Consider the following 13138-nt stretch of genomic DNA (forward strand, 5'->3'; position numbering starts at 1 on the left):
TGTTTGAGTTAATCTTCCAGCAGGGGTGTATGGGTCTGTACTGGAGGGAGGACTATACCTCTGTATTCGGTTCATCTTGCCCAGATTTTGCAGTGTTTCTGAGGGCAACCTCTGGCCTAGTATATCGGAATTTCAAGTCCCATGCAATAGTCCCTACCTCGCTTCCAAGCAGAGGCAGTGATCGATTTCCTCACCCTTTCTATATCTCTTAGCAAGTATGAGTCCCAAAAAGAGGAGTGTGTGTTTGTACCTATTACCCCCCAGGCTCTAGGAGATCTGCAGAAGTATCAGTAAGGGGTCTAAAGGAATGGACCATGCGAGAACCTCCCCAAGGCATTGTCACTTCAAGCCAAAATTGGGTCAACTGGGGCAGTCCCATAATATATGCAGGAATGTACCCTCTGCCACCTGACATATGAAGGGGACGCAATTACTTCCATACGCCACAGATGACGTCTAGTATAATAGGTCTTGTCAACATATTTCAACTAAATCAAGTGCAGGCATGCTGATACAGAAGCTGCCCTGGGTGCCCCCACAGCTCTGCCAAGTCATCTGCCAGCTCATTGAGATCAGCTTCCCATGTGTGTTGGAGGGTTGGCATAGTGGATGGGCTAATACTTACTAATGAATGGTACATTTTAGTGATTTTGTGGTCTTCCAAGTCCCCGGAGAGGAGCTTCTCTTCAAGGGGGTTGAAATCGGATAGTATGCCGAAATTCCTAATATAGGGGGCATTGGCATGTCGGAGTTGTATGGCATTATTGGCGATGCTGTTGAAAGTGTGCTTGCAGGTCTTGAAAGGTTTTTAGCATGGTGTTATCCAGAACATTCCCAAGAAGTGATATTCTGACCAGGTTCCATTTCTGGAATGCCACCAACTGAGCCACCTGCGGCAGGACAGAGCCATGATATAGGATGTGATCTCTGTGAGCCCACCCCACCAGCCCATGCATTTCAATGTTTTGTGCCAGAAGGTAATGACCACCTGCGTCATAGGAGGATGTTTGTCAATTTTCTTGGTGCTGTATAAACAAGCGAGAAGCGGGGTGTCTCCCATAGCCCATTTTTTTATCATGTATGCAGACTCATCATGTTGGCCGCACCAGCAATCATTTATAATCATTAGATATGCTACAATGTAATAGGAGTATATGTCAGCTGAGGCTATACCCCACGAATTAGTGGATTGGAAACATGTGGTTAGAGCTATGCGAGGGGTCGCCCAATTCCAAAGGAGACTGGAGCAGTAGTGTTAATATGGTGGAACCAGCTGCGTGGTACAGGGTATGGGTGGTTTTGCATTCTATATAATAGTCGAGGAAGGGAGACCATTTTGAATATTGATGAGCGACCCAATAGCGATATGAGAAGAAGCTACCATGTTTTAATTTCTTTTTGGGTCTTGCTGGTGACCAAATCAATGTTCCTGCCCAGGATAGATGTCAGCCTAGGGTCAAGAAAATGCCCAGATATTTAAAGCCCAGTCTTGTCACCTGGAGGCCCGAGGCCCATGCAAGTAGCCCATCATACCCGTTAAGGGTTAACAAAACAGAGTTAGACCTGTTCAGAAGGAGATCTGAGGTCTCTCCATATATTTCCAAAATTTGAAGCAGGCGGGATCCGGTGGTGTCCAGTTGTGTCATAAAAGACAGAATATCATCAGCGTAAAACACTATTCTATCAGAGCATGTTGGGCTCCACTCAAAGCCCAACAGCTGGGCCTCTATCCTCACCCACTCTGCCACGGGCTCAATCGTCAAGGCGAATAGACTGGGGACGAAGGGGCACCCCGGCGCGTCCCTCCCCAGATGGTAAAGGTCTGCAACAAGTGGACTGCTATACTATCGGAGGCCATTAGAACAGTATAGACTAGTCTCACATGAGCTAAGAAGTTAGGGCCAAAGTTGACAATATTCCGATTTTAAGTACATGATTAGGTATGCCCAGAAACAGCTCCCCTGTGTCTATGACTCTGGAACAATATTACATATCCAAGCCTAATGGGGTAACCGCTTTCATAAGACAAAACCTTTTATGGAGTTCTCGTTCTATTCAATTCTCTCATAATTACCATGTATCTCAAGTACTAATGTCCACCTAACTTTGATGCCTTTCTGCTACAGAGGACCTTAATTTTGCAAATACAACTGTCTCTCTTAAGATAGGTTTCATTACGTTTGTGTCTAACAGGGAATGCTGAATCCAAAATTAGCAATCAATAGTTCTCCAAGATCATTACTTCTAAATATACACTGATACCTGCAATTAACACATAAAACACTATTTGTCAATGTATGCAAATAATTATGGTCTTACTGAAAACCAAAAATATTTCAGATTTATTGTGATGTTTAAGGTATGCATTTAAAAAAAAACTAAAACATTTAAAAAGTAAATAGGAAAATGTGCAACATTTACCTGCTGATACTGGGTACCAGGTGAATGGGGATATAATGGAGCATCTTCTGGTGGAGAGGACTCATGCTCGTCCGGAGCATCCTGGTCATCTGGTTCCTGCAAATTAAATTTTGTGCACATACTTGTGAAAATACAAAAGCTTTGATGTCACAAGACCCTTTAGAAGGGCAAATGCTCTAATTTGCTGTGTCCTCTGTAAAGGTTATTTTTTTGGGACAAAAGTGGTGTTTAACAATATATTGTTTTTATAAAAAGTGTAAATGGACATGAAATGACATAATGAGGTCAGAAAATTAAGATTGATTAATTCAAGAATTAGGAAATACAAAGCAGTCTCAAGTTACCTTTTGCATTAGTCTTAATTTTCCTGAAGACAATCATTCCAACCAATATAAAAATACCTGCTAACACTGCCATTCCCTATCGACACAAAAACTAACACCACATTATCCAACTGAGGACTCCATACACTCTGGTACACTATTAAACTGATAGAAGGTAGATGTGGGGATAATATTTAAGAGAGAAGATTGAATCTAGAAAAACGTCAGAAAGTCGAACATTTATTTTGGTAAAGACTACATAGTTAATTGTTAAGGCAGAAGAAAACAAACCGTATTCACTAACTTGTGAATGCATAAATAAAGGGTGGCTTACTGAAGGCCAACAGAATGGCTCATTGAGCTGTACGTTTGGTTCACATACACAGGTACCTGCAAGACAGATGCCTCCTTCTACCAGCTTCAAAGTTAGTTCCAATAGAATCTGTAGGAAAGTACCCTCTTTCTTGGCATGATTACCCACATTTTCTGCCTGCTGTCAGTGTGTTTGATTGTGTTCACTGGAATCCTGCTAACCAGGACCTCAATGATTATGCTCTCTTCCTTCTAACTTGGTAACATGGACCATTTTCACCCGACATTTGGCATATTGGTGCCCCCATGTAACTCCCTAGTATATGGTACACAGGGGGTTGGATGGAGCGTATTTTTCTCTACATAGACAACATCTTACTGTATGTCACCATACCATGCTGGATAGGTTGCTTCACATTTTCCAGATTTTTGGTCCTTACTCAGAGTATTAAATCAACTGGGCTAACTCCCTCGTCTTCCACCTTGCAGGGAAATCTCCCAAGCTCCCTGCGCGTTGCAGGGCACTGATGGTGCGCGAAGATTCAAATATTTGGGTGTATACATCAAAAAATCTGTTGATGCTTTCCTAGGACAGAATCTGCATCGTCAGTTGAGCACCTCCGGAGGAATGTGGCACACTGGTGGGGACTTGCAACATATTTTATGTTGGAGGGCAGCCTTATTCAGTATGACCTCTCATGTCTACTGTATGTCTTACAGAATAATCCTTATCGGGTGCCACAAGAACTGTTCAGGGAAATCAAAGACTAAGTGCGCCGCCTTCTGTGGGATGGGGGTAGCTCCCGTAACTCTCTGTCCAAGCTCCAACGTGGAGTATTCGAAGGGGGGCTGGTGGTACCTGAAATGCGCCTATACTCCTGGGCAGCACAACTATGCACAATAAATGACTGAGTTTTTGCGGCTTGGGATGAACCAGCATTTCGGGTAGACAGGGAAGCAATGGGAGACCAGGGATATCTGTCACATTTTTACAGTGCTAGGCATGAGGGCCGAATACCGCTGCACATCCAATCAGTTGTACAAGCGTGGAAGGAGGCTAGTAAATTTCTTGGTTGGGCGGATAGACTGACATTCCCGACACCTATCTGGAGAAGTACACTGCTGCGTGAGGTTGGGAAACTATGAGGATTTAAGCAATGGGGATTGATTGGTATAGAATATTTGGGAGACATCTAGAGAGGGGGGTCGCTCCTAGCTTTTGATCGTGGCAAAAAAGTACAGCATAGGCAACTTAGAAAGTTTGATACTTGCAACTTAGACATGCACTAAGATGCCATATCCCTGATGGGGGAGCAACCCCCGGAGTCGGTGCCGCTAGAGGATATGGCTCCTGTCTAAACCCATGACTACCAAGGCCATCTCCCCGATATATAGGAAGTTACTCAATTCTTCTGACCTGCAGAACCTCCTGTTAGCATGGAAAGGTGACATTGGGTTGATTGAGGATGATTACTGGATGGAGGAGATTCAAAGCCCCAGGGAGATCGCAAGGGCCGGGTTTAGGTTAATACAACATAGAATCCTACACAGGGCATATTACTCCAGGCCACTGCTGCACTGACTGGGGAGATGTACATCTGACCGTTGCGCCAGGGGTTGTGACATGGTGGGATCCTTTTTTCACATCCTATGGCAATGTCTGATGGTGCAGAACTACTGGAGGGAGATAACACAAATTATGTCCAGGGTTATGGGTTTTCAGATAGCTCCTAATACACATTACTGGGGAGGAAACATGGTCTAGACATCTGAGAATCGGCTGAGTGTGGCCAAGCGGAATACTGCAAGACTGTGGGGGGGTGAATGGTTTACCAAGGATCCCTGACTGGGAGAGAGATCTGGACTAATGCCAGAAGGCGGAGCAGGTGGTCTACCAGAATCGTGGCTGCCTGAAGACATACGAGAAAATATGATCACAGTGGTCGACATACAGAGACTCAGCTAACTGAGGGAGGGAGGTGGGGGGCTCTTCGGTGGGGAAACAAGAGGGTGGGTGGGTTGCCACAGTGATTGGGCTGCATTTTGGAGAATTCGACGTGCCTCTGAAAACTCACACTGTTATAACCTATGAATACCAGGTTACTTGGCTGTAAATAATATAGCTGGTATTATCGGAATCATACATTGGAAGCTGAGCATCGCTTTAATAAAAAGATTAAAAAAATAAATAAATAACCCTAGGCATCAGACTGGAACCGAAAATGTTTACTGAGCAGTCCCTTGTGTGCTGGTAGGTGGCATCATTCAGCTCCACGTGGTGTTGTCGGTGTCGTCCGCGCAAAGTGAGGTGCAAAGTGCCTATATAGGTTCCACCCCAGCGCGCCAACACCAATTTCTTTTTGGGACTTTCCACGGTAAAGGCGTGGAGCCACAGAGTACAGACCACTGGTGTGTGAAACTAGGACCCTGAAAGGAGAAGAGCCCTAAATCTAAAAATGTGTTCGCAGAGCACAGAGGATAGATGGGTTGTTAAGTAATCTGTAACTAAATATTGGCTCTTCCTGTTAAGGCTTTACCGAACATAACCAACTTGTTCCTCGGACTTCTAGCCGCAGATTCCTTATCTTAAAATAGGTATCTAAGCAATACCTCCCTGGAGGTGGATATGCAAAACAAATTCACAAAAAGAAGTCCCACAGGACTGAATGGGCAAAGTGGCCATTCCTACGGACCTGACTGTTCAGGCATTAGTGCTTGGTAAATGTGTGCATAGATGCCCATGTTGCGGCCTGGCAGATGTTCAGGACCGGAACTCCTTGAGCTATCACAGTGGTCGCAGCCTTGGCTCTGGCAGAATGAACACACAAGCCCTTGGGGTTGCTTCTTGGCCAATGCGTACCAGATTTTGATCCTGAGCACGATCCATCGTGAGAGCATAAGCAGAGCATAAAAGGTAGGCAGGATGATAAACTGGCCTGCATGGAACAGGGTCACCACCTGCGGTAAGAAGGATGCTTGGGTATGGAGGGCCAGCTTGTCCGGGTAGGATTTAACATAAGGAGGGTGTGCCAATTGCCCCTGTAACTTGCTAACCCTTCTGTCTCTCTCCACCTGGGGTTTTGAATGGCTGTCAACAGCCCCAGCTGTCATTCCAGTGTAGCCCATTAATGCTTACGGGGTCCTAACTCCTCTTTGTTGTTGCCTCCAACATTGTACACAGGGCTAAAGGGGGACTCTCTGTCCAGACAAATACTACATTTCCAAGCTTTTAGTCCCCTTGTCCTGGCATCACCTTGAAACAGGAGTTGCTATACTGTGCTTTCGCTATACGTCTCTGTAAGAAATAGGATTATTAGTTGAGAGGGGTGACAGCCCCACTCAAACAAACACAATCCTTGTAGGGGCGAACCACAGAAATCATAAAATAAACCTGTGCTTAATCCTCTGGTAGCTCGGAACAAAAGCAGCCAGGTTTAACTTGGAGGAAATATGTAACTATTTATGCAGCACTCGAACAGTAATAAAGTGAAAGCACAACTCAAGAAAAACAATTGAGAAAAATAGAGTAGATTTTAGTGAATGAGACCAGAATGACAAAAATTAACCAAAGTTACATATTTTAAAATTTTTATAAAAAATTGCGCCACTTGTGGTTTGGACTGCAGCCTAGGCCTAGAACAGCCTATTTTCAATGCCCTTAGAAATATTACAACATTTGGGAGTGCTGGCGACTTACGTGAGATATGACTGGAACCATGCCCTCACCTGGGGGGGGGGTCACTAGAGGCCTAAGTCAAAGCATATATCTCCTAGTTGCTATTGGGGTGCAAAGTGTGTTGGAGGGGTGGCAGATGAGGGGGTGGGGACAGGGGAGGGGAGGGAAAGATAAGGATGAGGGGTGCAAATTCTCTCTCTTTGTTCTCGGTCTGTGATTTCTTACTGGAAATGGCACTAACTGTGGATGCCTTGTTTTGATGAAGGCAGACAATACTGACCACACTGCTAGACAAGTGGGTCTTATTATGTTGGTCATGTTCCTGTTATGCATATGGCTGATGTGCGTTTCTTCTGCCTGTAGCACCTTTTGTTACAAAAACCTAATAAAAAGTCTTGATTAAAAAAAATAGCATCACTTGTGGTTGTTTAGTCAAGCTGGACTAGATCGTAGTCAAAATTTCATGCCGACCGTGACCGAGCGCAGCTCAGATACAAGGATTAGGTTCGTCCCAGTGAAGAGTTTAACTTCTAACTCAGTTTAGTTCCCCGTGTGAAGCCTCAGTTGGAGCTTCGAATTGGCTGCAAGGAGATTGTTCTCAGCATAAAGAGCTGGATGCTGGTCGCAGTTTAACTGCAAGAAGATTGTTGTTGGTGCAAAGAGCAGGTCACAGGTCAAAGCTTTGAATTGGCGGGGGATGCTGGTGATCGTGTCTGACGTGAAGGGCCTCAGCTTGGCGATGGTGGAAGAAGCAGGCGGTCATTGCTGATGCAGAAATCCGAACCTCTGGATTTTCACCAGAGTCCAGTTCTTGGAGTGCAGTTTGACACCAGCCTATGGTTCAGGACCAGGAGAGGCACCACTTAGGAGTCATAACCCATTCCAGAAGAGGCCAGCAGCGGGGTCCAGGTGGTGCTGGACGACTGAGCAGTTCCAATGAAGGCCTCTGAAAGTTTGCTGTGTTCCTGTGGCTCAAACGGCAGGTCAGCCAACTGACCATTGGAGGCACTTCTGGGATCAAGGCAAGCAGGTCCTGTCTTCTTTCTTCAAACAGCAAGGAAGTCATCCTTAGTCCTGAGAGTACTCTGATGAGAAGTTCTGAGGGTGCCAGTTTTATACCCAGTACCAGACTGGGTATTTTGGGGAGTGCGGGTCACCTCCTTTGTCTAACCATAACTGGTTCTGGTAAGTTCTTCTCCTAGGACTGGCACCAACCTGAAGAAACAAGGGGCAGGTAGGCCCAGGTGTGGTGTGCATTTGGCAGTGACTGAGCCTGCAGCTTCTGAAATCAGGAAGAGGGTGGGCACAGCCTTCTAGCTACCCTTTGAAGCTCAGAAAGGGCAGAGTAAGCCCCAGGCCATTGTACTGAGGAGAGTAACACCCTTTTCCTACACCCAAGGCATGTTTGCCCCTGCATGGAAGGGACACATATCAGACTACAGGAGAGCCATGAACAGCCATGTGACCCTGGACACCGGCAGAAGGATACATCTGGTTTAAGCAGAAAAATGCCAACATTCTAAAGGTGACATTTTCAGAATAGTTATTTAAAATCTTACTACCATTAAGAAGGATTTTAAATTACAATGCAAGTGAGTGAAAGAAACATTTCTCTATCTGCTACCAAACTGAAGTAATCACTTATGTTAAGCATAATACGGTAATTCAGTGTTAGTCCATGGAAAAGTTGGCCTTCTTACAGTGAAAAACTACTTTGGGTGTTTTTCACTGCCAGGACATGTACAACTTGAGCACAAATGTCCTATGTTTTACGTAACAGGCACTCTGCCCTATTAGCTTTTAGAGCCTACTTTAAGGGTGACTTATAAGTATTACAAAGGAAGGCTCAGGCCTTGGAAAAGGTTTATTTTGCCTTTCGAAATGGCAGTTTAAAACTGCACTACCCGCTGCAGTGGGCGACCTGAGACATGCTTTATATTGCTATTTTAGTGGGTCTCACTATGAGTGCTGCAGCCCACTTGTGGGATTTAATTTACAGGCAGTGGGTACAGGTAGCACCATATACTAGGGACTGAGATGTGCCAATCATGGGTAGGTCACACACAGGCACTTTGCCACTGCTCCTAATCTTAATTACTTTGTCATAACTGGTCCTTTATCATAGGTCCTAAGAACAATATTAATGTCAACAAAAACAGGTTCAGTTAAAACAGGGTAATGAAGACAAAAAGTCTGTGGAATACCATTCGAAATGTGGTAAGGCCTAACAGTCTCATTCCCATGGCCCCAACGCCCCCATCCCAAAACCTATGTGGGCCCGTCTCTCGCTGCTCCTTTTCTGTCATCAGTGCTGTGGCAGTCTCCAATCGCCACCAATCGTTGTAGGCCTACCTTGAAAGCCCCTCTCTTCTATTATAGGGTGCTCATCACAGATCACGGCATCACTGCTCCCCAGCGCCAGCCACTCCCCAATGTGGTGAGTGCTCCTTGAGGCAGGGGGAGTCGTGGGCCAACATCTGTCTTACTTTGCTCCGGGCTCCCCACCATCAAAGCTGCAGGCTTACATCTGGGAACTCCCACCTCCGCACCTGGGGCACTCTGCTCTGGAACGTTGCCACCCTTTAATAATTAGGCTCTCTACAGGCTAGGGGAGACTCAAGTCTGTGTCCTCGATGGGCCTCTGTATACGGTACTGATTGTAGTCCTGCAATATTGCTCTGGCACAGGCATCAAGTGCACCGCAGCGCCTGAGATCTTTGGGGCTGCTGCCCTCCTTGATCGTTGTTCAGACCGATTGAGCCACTATATTAGCTTTTCACTGAGTTGGACTGGAGTGATTCTCTGGCACGCCTTGTACCATAGCTCGGCAAACCATGCCCCCAGCTCCTACACAGATACATGAAGTTCAATGTCGAAAAATGAAGTGATGCCATTCCACCAGAACAACACAAACTTGAAGTACAAACTAAATAAGGTGAATTATTGAAGAGCGTACCATTGGATCCTCTTAAATAACAAATGAAACATAAGCCACCATGTCATGCTGGATCTCTATATGCTGGCTTGATGACATAAAATGAGGTTACGTAATAAGTAAAGTTAAGAAGGATTAGTTATTTACCAGTAATCCTAGTTCTCTTCTAGGGGAATCCTCATCAAAGTCATAGGCACTGAGTATTCCTGTCCACATGCAGGGACCCAAGAGCACATATTAAATATATATATACTATATATATGTATAGTAGAAAAATGTACGAAGTATTTTATAGACGCATATGGAAAATTTCACTTACCCAGTGTACATCTGTTCGTGGCATGTAGTGCTGCAGATTCACATGCTATGCATAGCTTCCGCCATCTAGAGTTGGGCTCGGAGTGTTACAAGTTGTTTTTCTTCGAAGAAGTCTTTTTTCGAGTCATGGGATCGAGTGACTCCTCCTCTCGGTCATACTGCGCATGGGCATCAACTCCTTTGTTAGACTGTTTTCCCGCGAAAGGGTGTAGGAAGGAGTGGTAGAGTGAAAGAATGTAAATGTGCTTTAAAATGTAGTAAGTAACTAAGATGTCCATGCAAATATAAATGTATATACATATGTACAAATAAGAAACTGCAATGACTACAGGCTTCCGGGGAGGAGGGAGGGGGCATGTGAATCTGCAGCACTACATGCCACGAACAGATGTGCACTGGGTGAGTAACATTTTCCATTAGATGGCATGTCTACCTGCAGATACACATGCTATGCATAGACTACAAAGCAGTTCTCCCCAAAAAATGTGGTGGCTAGCCTGTAGGAGTTGGAGTTGTTCAAAATAATGTTTTTAGGACAGCTTGACCAACATTGGCCTGTTGCTATGAAAATACATTCACACAGTAATGCTTTGTAAACGTATGTGGAGTGGATCATGTGGCAGCTTTGCATATGTCTGCCATTGGTATGTTTCCTAAAAATGCCATAGAAGCACTTTTCTTCCTAGTAAAAGGAGCTTTAGGTGTTATCAAAAGTTGTCATTTTGCCTTAATGTAACGTTTGAATACATTTAACAATCCATCTAGCGAATCCTTGTTTAGAGATAGGATTACCTTTATATGGTTGTTGAAAAGCAACTAAAAGCTGTTTAGTTTTTATAAATTCTTTTGTTCTATCCACGTAATACATTCGAGCTCCTTTAAGGTCAAGAGTGTGAAGGGCCCTTTCAGCAGTTGAATAAGGCTGTGGGAAGAAGTCTGGCAATTTCACTGTTTGGTTAATGTGAAATGTGGATACAACCTTTGGAAAAGAAATTGGATTAGTTCTAAGTACAACTTTATGCTTGTGTACTTTGAAGAAGGGTTCCTTGAAAGTGAATGGCTGTATTTCACTAACCCTTCTTAGTGAAGTAATTACTAATAAGAAAGCAACTTTCCAAGTTAGAAATTGAATCTCACACAAATGCATGGGTTCAAATGGTGGGCCCATTAGTCTTGGAGTAGAGTATTTAGATTCCAAGCAGGAACTGGTGGGGTTCTTGGTGGAATAATTCATTTTAGTCCATCCATGAACGCTTTAATAACTGGAACTCTAAAGAGAGAGTTATGTTGTATAGTTTGCAAGTATGCTGATATGGCAGTAAGATGAATTTTAATAGATGAGAAAGCTAAATTTGTCTTTTGTAAATGAAGTAGGTAGCATACAATATCTTGTATTGATGCTGTAAGTGGGACAATATTTTTAGATTGACAGTAATAAACAAAACGTTTTTACTTGTTAGCATAGCATTGTCTAGCTGTAAGTTTGCATGCTTGTTTGAGAACTTCCATACATTCTATCAGAAGTTGCAAGTATCCAAATTCTATTACTTCAGGAGCCAAATCGCTAAGTTGAGAGCACTGGGATTGGGATGTCTGATTTGCCCTTTGTTTTCTGTTAACAAATCCGGTCAGTTGGGAAGTTTGCAGTGAGGTACTACTGACAGATATAGGAATGTTGTGTACCAATGTTGGTGTGCCCACGTTGGGTCTATGAGTATTATGGTGAGAGAGGTTTGTCACAGTTTGTTGACCAGAAATGGAAGTAGTGGGAGAGGGGGAAAAGCATAAGCAAATATCCCTGACCAGTTGATCCATAGAGCATTGCCCTTAGACAGCGGGTGTGGGTGTCTGGATGCAAAGTTTTGGCATTTTGCGTTTTCGCTTGTTGTGAAAAGGTCAATATCTGGTCTCCCCCACTTTTGAAAGTACTGTTGAAGTACCCGAGAGTGAATCTCTCATTTGTGTATCTGTTGGTGTGTTCTGCTTAGCAAATCCGCTAGTATTGTGTGTTCCTGGAATGTATTCTGCTAGTATGTGAATGTGATTGTGAATTTCCAATTTCTAAATTGTTTGGGTTCGAAGGGGCAGTTGAGATGAATGTGTCCCACCTTGTTTCTTCAGATAATACATGGTTGTCATATTGTCTGTTTTTATCAAGACAGTCTTGTGTTTGAGAAGGGGTTGAAACGCTTTTAGGGCAAGGAACACAGCTAATAAGTCTAAATGGTTTATGTGACAACTTAACTGTTTTGAATCCCATTCCCCCCTTGTATGGTAAGGTTGCTGAGATGAGCTCCCCAACCTATCATTGGTGCATCTGTTGGTATTGTGGTCTGAGGCACAGGGTCCTGAAATGACTGTCCCTTTATTACATTTCTGTGATTCCACCATTGAAGGGGCTTGTGCATTTGGCGGTCTAACAACACTAGATCTTGCAATTGACCCTGTGCTTGAGACCACTGTGGGGCGTGGCACTGTTGTAGTGTTCTCATATATAGTCTTGCATGCGGTACTACTGCTATGCAGGATGCCATCATTCCCAATAGTTTCGTGATACATCTTACTGTGTACTGTTGATTTGGCTGCATTTGTGGTATGAGGCTTTGGAAAGCTTGTATCCTTTGTGTATTTGGATAGGCTAAGGCTTTCTGTGTATTGAGAATAGCACCTAAGTAAGGTTGAACTTGTGCCGGCTGAAGATGAGATTTTTGGTAACTGATAGTGAACCCTAATGTATGCAAGGTTTCTATTTGTGTATTGAGTGTATTGTTGACATTGTATAATATTGCTTGATTTTATTAGCCAATCATCTAGATAAGAAAAGACATGTATGTGTTGCCTTCTTAGGTAAGATACTACTACCGCTAGACACTTTGTGAATACTCTTGGAGCTGTTGTTATGCCGAATGGCAGCACTTTGAATTGGTAGTGTTTGCCCGCTATCACAAACCTTAGGTATTTTCTGTGAGCTGGATGTATGGCAATATGAAAATACGCATCTTTGAGATCTAATGCAGTCATGTAATCTTGTTTTTGTAGTAATGGAATGACGTCCTGCAGAGTTACCATGTGAAAGTGTTCTGACAGGATATATAGATTTAGTGGTCTGAGCATAGTGAGTATACCCATGTTCCGTGTTGAGATTTTGGAACT

At 43.9% G+C, this 13138-nt stretch overlaps 1 protein-coding gene across 4 annotated transcripts in view; it reads right to left on the minus strand.

The window, feature by feature from the left end:
• USP9X (ubiquitin specific peptidase 9 X-linked) overlaps positions 1 to 13138 on the minus strand; it is a 1493361-nt gene that overhangs the window by 12925 nt on the left and 1467298 nt on the right. For all 4 annotated transcript variants that reach the window (XM_069204214.1, XM_069204212.1, XM_069204215.1 and 1 more), the window contains exon 44: positions 2422 to 2517. In XM_069204214.1, coding sequence (XP_069060315.1) covers positions 2422 to 2517 — 96 coding nt within the window. The remainder of the gene's footprint in view (positions 1 to 2421; positions 2518 to 13138) is intronic.

Source organism: Pleurodeles waltl, chromosome 8 (assembly GCF_031143425.1).
Source record: "Pleurodeles waltl isolate 20211129_DDA chromosome 8, aPleWal1.hap1.20221129, whole genome shotgun sequence".
NCBI classification, from domain to species: Eukaryota; Metazoa; Chordata; class Amphibia; order Caudata; family Salamandridae; genus Pleurodeles; species Pleurodeles waltl.